The sequence below is a fragment of the Solea senegalensis genome, linkage group LG14, assembly GCF_019176455.1.
Source record: "Solea senegalensis isolate Sse05_10M linkage group LG14, IFAPA_SoseM_1, whole genome shotgun sequence".
NCBI lineage: Eukaryota > Metazoa > Chordata > Actinopteri > Pleuronectiformes > Soleidae > Solea > Solea senegalensis.
The window spans coordinates 11,720,452-11,735,019 of record NC_058034.1 but is presented as its reverse complement, the minus strand read 5'-3'; the positions used below and the strand labels follow the sequence as shown (position 1 = coordinate 11,735,019).

Genomic DNA, 14,568 nt, shown 5'->3' with positions numbered 1-14,568 from the left:
AGGGCAGACTGGGGAAACACTATTCACCAGGGTAAGATGGAGAGGGAGCTGGGAGAATAAAGTGGACAGAAAGAGAAGAGAGAAAAAAAGAGAGATCCAAGGAGAGATGTTACTCTCCCTAACCACCAAGATGAGAGGTCAGGCAAGGTAGGGATCATCTGACAGTACCAGGCTACACTTTATGTTGCCTCCACCAGCCCTGCCCTGCTTCTTAGATAATACAGGGATCTTCCCAGGAACGTGGGGGAACCTTTTACACCCGAGTTCAGTTGGGACGTACAGTCACTGTGTTTAATTTTAATTTATTTGTACTATTTGTGCTGCTATCTAGAGCAGGACTCCCTGGAAGAAGAGATCTTGTATCTCGGTGAGACCTCCCTGGCTAAACTACAAGTAATTGCAGAACAGGGGGAAATACTGATTATAATATGTGATTAGAATAGAATTTATGATATTATTTATTTATTTATGGTGACCCCTAACTGCAAAATTACTAATAGCATTCATTTCAAATGCATAACGGTTATAATGAACACTAAGGCATAAGAAAAGCAGTAGTAATAAACCCTTTAGTCTTCTTTTCATATACAGTATGCGACATCTCTACATTGACTGCGAGCAATGGTTACTGAGTGCCATCTCAACGAATCTCATCCTCTCTCCTTTTTCTAACCCTCTCACTTCCCACAGCCATCGTTTACACGAGAAAAACTCTTTCATGGTTACATGCAGCAATGTTGCTGGGTGTTTGAATATTACGATGCTTTCTCCAGCATGCAAGTTCAACCTCAAATGACAAAAAAACAAACAAAACGTGACAACAGAGAAAAGTACTAGCATTTCACCCTACTTCCCTAAAAGCACAGCTCACTGTTATTTAGCTTGTGTTAGCTTAAGAGTTCACCGCCTTGCACAGGGCGGAAAGATTGGATTGAATCAGTTTAAAATGCGATAAAAAAAAACCTCACATCTAAACAGGCTGCACGGTGGATTATATAAATGCCATATTTGATTTGTTATTTTACTTATTCTTTCATCATTTGAGGTTGAATGCACAAACGTAGGTCCACAAAAACGACCATGCTCAAGCCAACTCACTTTTTATAGAGCAGGATGGCGATGACGATGCAGATGATGAAGACCACAGCCAGAACTGGGCCCACCACCCATATTAGTCCATCGCCAGTCTCTATTGGCAGGGGGTCCACCACCAGCTCAGGAGTCATAACTGTGTCAGTATAAGGGCTGGTGGCAAACATTTTCTGAACACAAAAAAAGAAAATCACAAGGCAGAATTTAAACACAGTTTCTAAAAGCTCTAAAAAAGTGAATACGCAGACAGTATCTACACCTGGGTGCAGTCACTAACCAGCGAAAACTAATAAAACTAATAAAAAAAAGATAGATCAAGTGAAGTGATCCAAAAAGAATCATATTATATTCAGTAGGCTTGAAGTGTATTAGCTTCAGATGAACAAATGTGAAGTCGAGCACAAATACGTGAACAGAGCTAAATTAGGAAACCCACTCCATCAAAAAGAGCAAAAAAGAAACTGTGCTGAACTGGTAACTCACCCCGATGGTGGCATTGAGCTCAGCCAGCAGGAAGAAGACATACTCCTGGCCTGGTTCAAGAGGCTTGTTCTCACAGCTGCTGTGGCCGTGATCAGATCCCACTGTGAAGCTGGACGGCAGCTGCCTAAAGCAGGCTGTGATGAAGGGCTTCCTCTGGTCAAGCTGTGCCAACTGACGGCGCGAGCGTCGCTTTGGGGTCACCTCACGTAACAGCTGAATATAAGGAAAAGGGCATTTGTTTACTTTTGCTGTTCCTTTTTTACATTAGCTTTTCCTCAGGTGTAATGCCAATGTATTTTCTTTTAACAAGATTGGTTGTTGTTTATGCAGGGTGAGTTAAAAAGCTTCAGAGATGATCACACACACACACACACAATATTTTGTCCAAATTAAGACAAAGTATTTTATTGATGAATGAAAAAAACAATATTACTTTCATAGGATGTTTCTTTTGAGACTGTTTGATCCACAAAAGTGTGCAAAGGCACAAACATGCGACCAAATCGAATAAACTCAGTGCTGGACATGGTTGACAAACTATAGTAAAAAAAAGTGTCCACACACCAGTTCTTGCTCCCAACAAAACTCTTTTTTCTTATAACACAAAATGTGACATCAAAATGTGTATTTATTTTATAAAAAACAACTACTAAAAACCTGCCATCAATTGTCTCAAAGGAGAAGTCATGCTTTGCACATGTCCAGAACTAATTGGGTAATGACAATTCCCACACAGCCCATTTGCTGTGTGCTTCATTAAGCCTGTGCCACTCATGAACTCGTGAAACGATCTTACCTCTTCCATGTCTGTTTCATCAGGGTTATTCAGGTTTTTAACAGTCCCAGACGTCTTCTTCAGTGGTACGACCACCACATAGAAATTCCTGAAAACATAGCAGTAAAAGTGACTGTTTGTTGATACTGCGTGACAGTTTTTAATTCAAACGCGATCAAGAGGAGATGTTCGCGATAAGTGAACTCTTGCAAGAGCTGTAGCAATAACCACAATCCCATTGAGATCTTGAGACCTCTCAAGGGTTAAATATTCCAACCCCGACCCATGTGCCAGACTCACTTGATATGATGGCTGTCGACCGGTGGGAAGGATATGGTGAGCATGTTGTCAGGCTCAGCAAAAATGTCCAACTTGGGTTTCTTGACCAGGATAAGTGGCGCGGTTCTGGCTACCACGCGATGTCTTGGCCCACCATCCATGCTCTCTTGGCAGGTCACCTTAAACTCATAAGTTGTGTTGTGCCTTAATCCAGTGATGACGACCCTCATTTGCCTGGCATCCACATCCATCTTCTGGCGGCTGTATTCAATCTAGAGTTTAATAAATGATAAAGTAGTTGAATTGAAAACAGGTAAAAGCAATAGATCAAGAGGTTGTTGGCTGAATATACACGGAAAATAAAAGGAAAGTAGTTAGAATGTTGCAATGAGTGTGACTGGGAGATTACACTGAAATATGCATATAGCAAATACATTAAAAAACTGCAGTCATGCAGTTATTTTCAATGCACGGCTGAAAGATGTGGTGTCGCTAACTTACCGTGCATTTGTATGGAGATCTGCTTTCAGAAAACTTCCATGCAAGAGCCACTGTGGACTTGGTGGCCCACTTGACAGTGAAATTCTTTGGGACATCTGTCGAGTGGACAAATCGAAGAAACAAAAACGACAACAAAAAAAGGGTATGTTCAGTGAATGAAACATGGATAGAGACCAAGAAAGGAAAACCAAAACCTTTAGCCCAAAAAACAAAACAAAAACACTGCTGTTTCCCTGGAACATTCCTCTGGGTTGGAGAGTGAGTGAAATCGGTGAGCTGTGATTTGCTGTGAGAAGGGCAACACCATTGGTTAAGACACACATCACGTAAGACTCATGGATGACAAACCCATAGAGCACAAGGGTGCACCAGCTGGCTAGCTATCGTCGGTAGTGCCAACCCTCCCCACTTCTGTCTTTAAACCCATGACCACTTCGAGATTAACAACTGAACCATGTAGTCACAACTGTTCACACACCTCTACTGAGTGTGGGTTGGCACTCCCAACAAGCCGCCAAGCAGGCATACAGACAGACCCAAAACACAGCATGCCAACAATCCTCAGCAGTGCATCTGGAGGATGCCATGCCACAAGCTGTCCCCTTAAGAGACAGAGGAAGAGGGGAAGGAGGAACTGGGAGATGAAGGGAGTTGGGAAGGGAGGTATATCTTAAAAGAACAATAAAATAAAAAATAAAGAACCAAAATCTGCTTTACTCTAAAAAAAAATAAAAAAAATAGTCCAAACATAATCTTGGTGTGACTGGGTATGATTGAGGTCCTACCTTGTTTGAAAACTGGGGATGTGAGATGACATTAGCTGCGTGAGTATGCTTGGCGCATGGCTGCAAAGGTGACTGACAGGAGTGTCTGATCAAACAGCACTTACCTTGAACTCATATGATGATCCCCTCTTTCTCAAAATGACTGACTATAACTTACTGACTTACGTATTACCTTAATTGGGTTAATGAAGTGAGTATCCCACGGCAAACAATTTCTATTCATGTTTCTCTCTTTCTCGAGGACAAGTGAAGCTGGTTGAGGGAGGGGGTGTGGCAGTTTTCATTTTTGTGTTGTTGCACATGGTGTTTAGTCAAATTCCAACCCCCTGTCAACTGGGCTGGGAAAGAAACCGGCAAGTCCTACCTGCTGAATCAAAGGCCACGGTCCGATACTGGATAGGAGGGCTGTAGGGCCCTGGACCTACACTGGTGTGTGCACGAATTTTCACATCGTATGCTGAGTTCGGTTTGAGGCTGTTGAGCACGTAGCTGGACAGGTTGGGGGGCAAGTGCAGCTCCTGTGGTGCTCCTTTGGCACTAGTTTCTTTATAGGCCAAAGTGTATTCTGTGATTACCCCGTTCCTCTCCGCCAGCACTGGTGGAGACCAGGACAGCTGCACAGAGCAGCATGTCACATTGGAGCCCTCATTAATTTGAGGGTATCCCCCTGGCATATTCTCAGGCACGTTGAGTTCCACAACAGCCTCTTCCCCAAAGCCCCCCTTGCTTTTGGCTGAGATTTTGAAGAGATATGTGGCACCCTGGTGAATGTTGCCCACAGAATACTGCCGCTCTTGGGGAGCAAATTCCAGTGTGGCCAAAGGAGAAACATCTCTGCGGCCAAACTGGAGCCGGTAACCCTGCAGGTCCATGCCATTGATCAGGTCTGGAGGATCCCAGCGAACAACGGCTGACGTCTCCAAGTCCTGAGCCACTGACAAGTTGGGAGGACCCGGCACTGTACGGAGACATAACATAAAACAAATCTTAAGTTTCTGTGCTTTTCCACTTAAATGAGAACATGTATCTTTAATTGGACTTCATGGCTTTAAAGTTTAACACAAAGATCTTGGTCACTACTGACAATTATTACGTTTCAAACAATCCATAATGTCATTTAATTGAACCAACAGCATGTTAAGGAAAAACAATTCAATTTAAAAATCATGAAATGCAGTCTTTGTTCCTTCTAATATTACAGTGCAAAATGCTGCTCAGAGCCAACGAAGTTTTAGCTGAGTTTGCCAAGTTTAAGAAATTCTGCAGTGACTTAATGTGTACAATTTTAATGGTCTTCAGACAAAAAACACTAGGGTTTGAAGCACAGACTGACTATTGCCTCTGTTGCATAGAGCCTGAAACATTAATGTATAAAACAGACAGCTTTATCATACCTGTCCTATTTTACTGCACAGTAGAAAATTCACAATATCAAAATGATCATATGGATAATATTGGCAGCTCATAGGAAACACACTGACACTAAGAGTTTACATTTTAGCCATTAATAATGAATTAGTTAACATTGTTATAAGAAGAGCCAGGTTGTGTTGGATGGAGTTTTATGTGGAGGACCTTCAGAGCCTCTAAATTATTCAGTGATCACGATAACCCATAACCATTTCATGACAAATGTACGATCCAGATAAAATCATTTATGTACTGCAAGGCATCACTAAAACTTCAAACATACAACAGTTCCTCTTTTAGCCGTTAAGAGTAATTTCTTGTTGTAAAATAAATGATCTCCACTCATGGTCTAGACACCATTCTATAGATTGGCCCACTTTTGCTTGTCTTACTGATGACACACATCTCAACTTAACCCTCATTTAAAGGCCTCATCGGTGTGACAGAGGCAGCAGGAGCAGCAGCAGTTACTGGATATGTTCACTTCTTAAGTCGAGTCCCTTCTCTCTGGAGATAGATTCTATCTTGACTGACTTTATTCTCAGAAACACAGGGCACCAGCAGGACAGGTGAGTGGTACAAAACAAATGAGTGGACATACTCAAATTTGTAACATAGATATACAAATGTACTCAATCACAAAGTTATTTTTGTTATTTTTAACTGGCTGGATGAAAAATGCAGCTAATACAACAGTGAAGTTTCTTCAATCAACTGTTTGATGCCTTTTTGTAAGGTTGTGAGACCACTCGTACCAACTGAAGTCCCATTTTAGTCGGACTAAGACAATAATTCAGTTTTGTGTCATGTAAACATGTTAGTCTGACTAAAATTGAGCTAGCCTTAGTCGGACTACATACCTGGATAATGCGATACATAGTCTGATTACTCCTGCATGTATACCCTTATTGGAACTGGAGTCCGACTTGGCGTTCTGCGCATGCACCAAACAGATGACAATACTGTATTGACTGTGGTTCCTCTGACAACACAGCAACCACAAGAGCCATGCTTGATCAAATTTGTATCACATTAACATAACATACAGAACCATACCACGATCCATCTCACCGTCCGCTGTTTGTTTTTCTGAGACGTAAAGGTCAACAGGAAAGTGATTCGATACGCAACTAGCTTATAGAGACCTATGGTGACCTACACCACCTATGGAGGTGGAGTCAGATGTACCCGGCCAATAAATCAATTTTCTCCTCCACATGTATACTCAGACTCTGCAAATTGTCCAGTTGCCTCTCTTAGTCGGACTACGGGCTTAGCTCGATTCGACCGTGCATGTAAATGTACTGGAAAAAAAAGCTTGCAAGCTGGGTCGGCATCAAATTGGACACTTTTCTCAGCATGAATCAAAAATGCTGGAAAAAGCTCATTGCAAATCATTAACTCTTCTTTACTGTGCAACTCTAGTTAGATTTCCACAAAACACGGATGCATTTCCCTTCTTTGTGTCTATAGTGTGTATGTGTGAGTGTGTGTGTACATAGTGGACGATGTGGACGGACATGTTCGTGATTACAGTAATGCTATGGAGCTTTGCAGCCAGTCCCGGCTCCTACATCACAATTCCAGCTGCACACAGAGCTGTTTGGCTTGTTGCCCAGTATGGACTTAAAGTAATTTGGAGAAAGCTAACATTAGTCTACAGCAACAGTACTCCCTCTTGGTGGAATAGTATAATTGCACATGTGTGTATTTTTTTTGGTACATGTTCCAACATATGGGATACATTTTTTTTTTTGTCCTATTACACACAAAACAGGAACACACACACACACAAGGCAATCCACTCTACACAGCCTCACTCCTCTGCACATATTATTCATTCCTGTCTGCTTAATGGTTCTTTCTGATGACTGTTGCTGGAGGAAGACGGGGGTGGCTGGCTAGATGGTGGCCAGTCAGCTGAGCCTTTGTCGGTAATAAAAAGGCAGGTGGGGGTGGGGGTTAGTATGAGACGAATGCTCCTCACTTACATACTATAGCTCAGCTTGGTGTCATTTAAAAAAAACCAAAAAAAACACTCTGCTTCTACATTCACCACTAATCAAGGAAACACAGTCAGAGATAATGCTCCAGTGATAAGTCTGAAACAGCGCTCGTGTGTGTGTGTGTGTGTGTGTGTGTCCAGTGGGCCACCAAATGTTACAGCCTTTGTATTCATGAAATTGCACAATTTGTACATGGAGAAAAAAAGTGGCCTACTGCACTCTGGGGAGGGGGTAACATGACAATTGCTCCAGTGGATTGATGATGGAAGGAGGTGGGACTCAGGACTTCATGGCGTGCACAGCATGTGTGTATGTGTTTTGTTTTTTTTGGGGATGAGGGCATGTGAATGAGGGATGATGAAGGTGACAGGGGACAAGGAGCAATCTGCCACAGAAAGGGCCAAATGTGTATGTGAGTGTGTATGTGTGAGACACACAGAGAGAGATTCTGAGGTTCTCTCTGATTGTTCCTCTCCTCCTCTCAATATTAATTTCTTTCCACCATACACTCTCCCTTGTCCCCCCCATGTCCATTTCAGGGTCGATCCCAGCTCAATCCCTCTTTGTGGGTCTCCTAGCACGCTTCCCATCAGGCTACAGTATTAAAAGCCTCCTGTTGACACTCAGCCTGATTGAGAAGGGGCAATCAAGTTACCTTCTCATTTCCTCTCTTGTGCATGCCAGGCATGTGTACACACACCAGCATGCATACAAATAAACACATTACCTTTGTATTATCTGCGTGAACCAAGGTGGATTTACAGTGTATATATATATGTATATATATATATATATATATACATATATATATATATATATATATATATATATATATGCACTTTTAGATTAGTTCTCAGCATGGATATAAGGTTCTCTACTTTGCCATGGCTTGACGACCAAAAAGATCTACTGATTCACTCGTGGCTGCAGCTAGATAATGAATAATTAAATATTTAAGGAAATGGGTGCAATAGGTATTTACTTTTTCTTTTTTTTTCATCCTTCACTGTGATGCATTTACACCTGTAATTGGTAGGGTAGAAAATGTCATGGAGTCAAATCCATGAAATTTTACATATTTAATTTGGAGGCAAGAGCAATTAAAGGAGCGCGCATTGGAAGGAGGGGGGGGGAGTAGGTAGAAGAGAGAGGACCATTACATCAATGTTTTATTGCAGGATCAAGGAAGTTACTTATCATGGGGGTTCGGTTGTCTGCCTTCAGCATAGAAATAAGTACCTAACCATTTGGAACACGCAAGCATGCATTATCCATCATCCTTTTACACGATGCAGCAATCCCAATAAAATAATGCTATGTGGATGGTGATGTGCGTTTGTAAGCTGACAAGATGCTGCAAGGGCAAGGCAGGCGTAGTCCACTAATATCTAGAATGCTCCTTTGAGAAGACTGTGAGTGAGTTCATTTAAAACATCAACACTGACTTGCAATACCAGGAATGAATAATTCAACCTTAACATAGGTGCACAAACAAACCTCCACATATACTGTAACTTCACCTATCCACCAAACACCTGCAAGCCTTGCATCATTACCCAACAGGACAAGTGATAGACAGTGTAACTGACATCTTTCTTCATGACCTTCCATTTTTCTAAGATCTCCCTTTCCTGAGTCACAGGTTAGGTGTGGTAGATGCTATAGCATGCCATCGTTTGTTGAGGTTAGTTTTGCTTGTAGATGTTTGGAAAACTTTCTCATAATACAGAGCTAAACTTGAACAATAAAAAGAGGATAAAAAGTTTAGGGATTGCTTCACCTTTTAGCCATTTGAGAAACTTTTCAAGGGCCCAATTAGAAAGTATAACAACACTTGCAGACAGAAAGATTTGAATCTTTTGTCAATAAAGCCTCCTTTAGGGCCCCCCTCACATACTTCCCCTCTCATTGGCCATGTTTGTTCCTCAAAGAAAGAGTTTGGAAAGTATGAAGAAAGGCACTTTTCAAACCTGGCTTCCATTCAGTAAACAAACAGTTCCAGCTAAAGAATAAAAGTTGTCTGTCACTGACTTACAAATAGGTGTGCAGTTCTACTTGTTTTTGTATCCATAACAAAAAAAAGAAAAAAGAAAATCTATCCTGAGATGGATTCTTCTGGCTGCTTTCTGATACCCCTAACAACCAGAAAGACTTGTCTTAGAATGTCTGTGATAAGACTAGACATGGCCATTGACGTGAACTGAAAACATCTTTTGTTATGATGCTCTTTATTTATGTCACTGTTCGCGCCTTTATGTTTTCAAAAGGGGGTTCACAAGGCTGAAGACAGTTGCTGCTTTTGAATGTGTTTTTGTGAATGTTTTTTTTTTGTGCTTCTAAAAAGTAAATAGATAGATTAATGTGGGTGAATATGTCTTTCATTTTTAATTGCACGGTTAAAACTGTGTTGAAAGGATGAGATCCGTGTTGGAATGTAATGATAATGATGTATGAATGGTCAAAACCAACTAAAAAATGAATACTATTACTACTCCTAATAGTAATAATATTCTATTTGGGCACTGTGGACACTGTGGTTAGCACTGGTGCCTCAGCAAAAAGGTTCCCGGTTTCAATCTTGGTTTAACACAGGCTTCCTTCTGTGTGGACTTCCTCCAGCTTCCTCCCACCATCCAGAGACATGCAGATTGGGGTTGGGTTAAGATGAGAATCAAAATGGCATGAAATAGTAAAAGTTGTGTTTATGAATTTATCTGTGCTGATCATGTGATAGGCTGAGGATAAATGACAGAAGATGCATCTGAGTGAATAAAAACTATGAGTTACAAAGGGCTTTTTTGGCCAGTACATTAATAGCAGTCCCATATAAGACTGTTGTGTGATCTATATGATTTTGTGGCAACACTGTTTTCACTGCCAAAAACAGATCTCAGGATATTCATCATTATTTTAAAAAAAATCCCAAAATAACTGGAGCGAAGGCAACTGCTTTACCTCTGGAAAAAAAATAATGCTGCTGAGGTTTACCTTCACCCCACCGCTAACCCTTTTCTATTTATCTTTCCTCTATGGCACCAACCATTTCTTTACACTTCAATAACAAAAAAAAAAGAAAGGGGGAGGCTTTCCATCCGAGGGGCAGACTGAAAGCACTAGACTGGCATATCAGTCAGCTGTGCCTGACAGGAGGATGGAGAGTGACAGCATTCACTCAAGCCCCTTTGGCAGTGTCACACTACCTGACACCTGTAACACACACACATCTGTGAGCAGGGACGGGAGGGATGAGGAACCCACAAGCAAGGTCCTAGTATACGCTGCCTTTATTGCAGCATGGACAAAATATATCATGTGTTCTTGTACTGACCTGCCCCCTTTGTCACCACCAGCTTGGGTTTGCTCCGGGCTCCATCACCTTTGGTGGTGTATGCTGCCACCGTGATGGAGTACATGGTGTCCGGCTTGAGTCCTCCAATGACCATTTCCTGTGGAAAAAAAAACGGCAAAATGTGACTTCAATTTTTGACAAGTTGACCCCATTTAATGCAGCTCAAACTGCCGTGCGCAGAATGTTAATCAGAGTGAAACGTCTCTTGGTTGCCAATATTAATTCCAATGGGCAAATCCCTAGAGGTGGAGGAGGGACATTATAGATGTAAATGGAAAGTCTCTCCCCCTTCTAATTTCTTTAGCAATATTCCAATCAACAACTTAACTTTGTGATAAATGTATGTTGAATACATTCTAAACCATTCGCTGGCGGTTTCTAACCTCAGCCATTAAGTTACCTTGAGTCCTCTTCAAAGAGAGGCTTCCAATCAATTCTAATGAATCTTTCAAAGGAGCAGGTTTGAATGAACGCAGAATGTGGTTTTTAACAGGCTGGTTGGCAGCGTGATGGGAGAGGTCAATAAAGGTAAATGAGGCATAAGTACTGTTTTGCACTTGAGATGGCATTCACGTAATGCAGACAGACTGAGGTTTCACATCTGGGTTCAGAAAAAAACAACAACAACCCCAACAACAAAAAAACAACGAAAGTGCAGTTAGCAAAGAGCATCAGAATGAGATGCCTCAGTATCTTTATACACGATACAGAAAAAGTCAAAACAAACCCATGGCATAACAGTAATTCTAAGGTACCACACGGAAAAATAAAAGAAATAAAAAGATTTAAAAATCACACACACACACAAAAGAAAACAACAACCACCACAAGACAAAACATACTATATCAGCACACAGCACGACAAAAGGAGAATTTGCATTCCAAGCACATTGCCCAGTGGATATTGCATCAACCCCAATTATGTAGAAGCTGGACGGGAATTTTGTCAAGGTTTTTTTTTTCTTAGTGGTAAGGTAGTATCGAGGTTAGCCGGCCAGCCAGACAGCTGAGGTGAAACCTCTGAGCCACTCTGCTCTACTGAATAAAGACTGGAGGGTCTGCGTACTCTGTAAATCCGAGCAGGTTGATGCAATGCCCGCTGTACAGGCTTTCAGATACACAAAGCACTCGGGTGAAAACTTCGTACTCACATATTCAGCGGTATCGTCCGTTTCCCACTAACCCCCCCGCCAAAGAGGAGAGTGCAGGAGAGAAAGCAATGTTTTTTTTTTTTGTTTTTTTTTTTTAAAAAGAGAAAAGAAAGGGAAAGAAATAGAATTATGAGAGAAAGAGAGGCATCAGAGGTTCGGGCGCAGAGCGTTGCTATCAGAAATAGGTCAGCGGTTTGGTGAGGTAAGGAGAAAGGAGTAGCTGCTGAAGTATTAAGGAGCAGTTGAAACAAGGCTGAGAAATGTAAAGGACTGGCTGTGGGGCCTGGATGTTACTAACCATGTCACTATGCAAGATAATGATAAGTTGTCCCAGTATTAACACAGACACTTGACATTCAGGGGTTCAAGATGAATAGTTTTTTTCAAAAATACTAAACACAATAGACAACTTGAATTACATTTTGCCTGGCACTCGTAGATGCATAGCAGATGTGGATCTTATAATTAAGTATCTAAAATAACTTCTTACAATGCCAGTTGTTTAGGCTCATTCTATACTTGACTTTGTGCATCAGCTGAATGCCAAACATGTTAACGTGATGCTGGTGGCGTTTGTCTTGAACGCCTCCTTTATTGACTTGTAAAAAATAGATTTTTATTCATTCTCCCAAAATGTAGCACTGCATTTTTTTTTCTTTCCCTGTGTTGTTTACCCTATTGCTTCAAGGCTATAATATAATGATTGCTGCTGTGCACAACAGTCCCACTTTGGCAGGATTCGTCTACCACTGTGTTGTCAGTTTTGCAAGTTGTGTAAAAAAAAAGAAAAGAAAGAAAGAAGGCCATTACACAGGGCTCCATTACAATTCCAGCTGTCAGCGGGGGATGATTTTTGGTGAAATGTTTTCATGCCAATTTTACTTTACAAGCCCCAGGCACAGCAAACTATAATCAGGGTTTTCTTTGAATATCTGCATTTTATACAAGCAGACAATCAGAAATTTCATGGTGGATGTTGCCATAAAGCAGTGGTCTACAGAGTTTTAATAAAAACGAAGGAGGAAGAAAAGGGGGGGTCTCGATGATGGAAGGTTTGATTACAGTTTTTGTTGTGTGCTGAGGGGAGAGGAAATGACAGCAATACTGCAATATTTGCACAGCCACAGCAGGGTAGGCGGTTTCTTTCTTTCTTTCTGTCTTTTTTAAAATTTTAAATCATTACACGTATTAGATGCACTACATGTGATTTAACATAGGCAAAATCTCCATTGGCACATTTTAGGAGAGCGCTCTGTGGTCGGGTTTACATTTTGTGAAGCATGAGTAAACTGTGAGGTCCTCATACCTGGGCATCCGCCAGCATGACGTCCTTGATGAGGGGCAGGCCCCTCGACTCGCCATTTTCCACCCGCACATAGTGAACCTGGTAGCCACGGATCTGACCGTGCTGCTTGCCAGGCGTCAAGGAGCGCCACATCACCTTTAGCGCCGTGGAGTTGAGGACCTCGACCTCCACCCGCCTTGGAGGAGCCCCCGGAACTATAGGTGACAAGACAGAGACTTAAAATCCAGCACTGAAACACACAAAACATTGTCTGACAAACACAAAAAAGAGACATACTGACAAACACACATGAGCATCCTGACACAGAATCAAAAGGCTAGAATTATTAACATATTCCAGTTTCAGCTTCCCTATAGTACCATATCCACACAACACACACTACAATACTATTTCCCCATCTGCTCTACCTTTTTCTTTTTTTTTTCTCAATATGTGTCAGCCATGTCAATCTGTCATCACTGGCAATCTCATCCCTCAGTCGTGAGGGCAGGTCTTTGCCTTCAGGCCTTTTTGATGTGCCATGGACTGGCTTTGTCAAAGAAAGATGTGCCGGTAATAAAAGCCTTCCACTTAACTGGCCCCCACTTGCTCCTACACAAACACTTCAACCCTGTCCTCCCTAAATCAGAACCCCATTTCCCCAGGATCATCACCAATCTTGTTTACAGCCAAAATCGTTCCTGCCTTTTAGCCATTGCTCTTATTTCTTTATCTCCACAATTTTATCGCAACGACAGTGGGAAATTTACTACAGCTTTACGGTGTCTTTTAAATGAGGAATAGTGAGAATTTAAGCTCATTGTACATCAGTGGCAACAAAAGCATAAAATGGCACTGTAACCCGCCGGTGAATGAGATGTTCTGTGCCATTCTCACATCTTTACTCGTCTCATTTATGTATTTTACTGTTCCAACTGTTTACAACTAATTCTGCTGTTCAATATTTTTTTTTTTTAGAATGTTCTTTCACATCTTGGACTTTCTGCCTCATGGACATTTCTTTGTGTCAATCTTGTTAACAATTGAGGAATAACAAGCTTAAACTGGAACCTAAGATCTATTGACGAGTATATTCGTGAGAAATGAGTGCTTTCTCTTTTGACAACCATTACTAGTCTCAGTAGTTTGGGATCAACCCAGAGTAGTTAAGACACTAAGAGGACACATGGACTTGCATTTTTAGCTTCCTTCCAGCCTACTTCCAGGAGTGGCCTTGCAGTGTAAAGCATTCATAAATTCTTGTGAATCTCAGCGGAGCAATGGGATCCTGTTAAAAGCATTCAGATAGTGGCAGGATATGATATGAGATAGCTATTATGAATTTGGCTTGTTAATTTTTTTTATATATATATATATATATATATAACACAATTGATATCTCAAGTGCATTATAATTTAATGGTTGACTTTAATGTGGTTTACACAGCTTTC

At 41.3% G+C, this 14,568-nt stretch overlaps 1 protein-coding gene across 14 annotated transcripts in view; it reads right to left on the bottom strand.

Annotated features, from left to right (window-relative positions):
- ptprsa (protein tyrosine phosphatase receptor type Sa) overlaps positions 1-14,568 on the bottom strand; it is a 113,723-nt gene that overhangs the window by 34,490 nt on the left and 64,665 nt on the right. For 5 of the 14 annotated variants that reach the window (XM_044043915.1, XM_044043917.1, XM_044043919.1 and 2 more), the window contains 10 exons: positions 13,138-13,331; positions 11,832-11,858; positions 10,660-10,777; positions 4,280-4,873; positions 3,131-3,225; positions 2,651-2,901; positions 2,372-2,459; positions 1,576-1,788; positions 1,099-1,262; positions 28-48 (listed from right to left, as the gene is read on the bottom strand). In XM_044043915.1, the coding sequence (XP_043899850.1) occupies positions 28-48; positions 1,099-1,262; positions 1,576-1,788; positions 2,372-2,459; positions 2,651-2,901; positions 3,131-3,225; positions 4,280-4,873; positions 10,660-10,777; positions 11,832-11,858; positions 13,138-13,331 (1,765 nt within the window). The remainder of the gene's footprint in view (positions 1-27; positions 49-1,098; positions 1,263-1,575; positions 1,789-2,371; positions 2,460-2,650; positions 2,902-3,130; positions 3,226-4,279; positions 4,874-10,659; positions 10,778-11,831; positions 11,859-13,137; positions 13,332-14,568) is intronic. The other 9 variants (XM_044043927.1, XM_044043918.1, XM_044043922.1 and 6 more) reach the window with 4 other exon arrangements.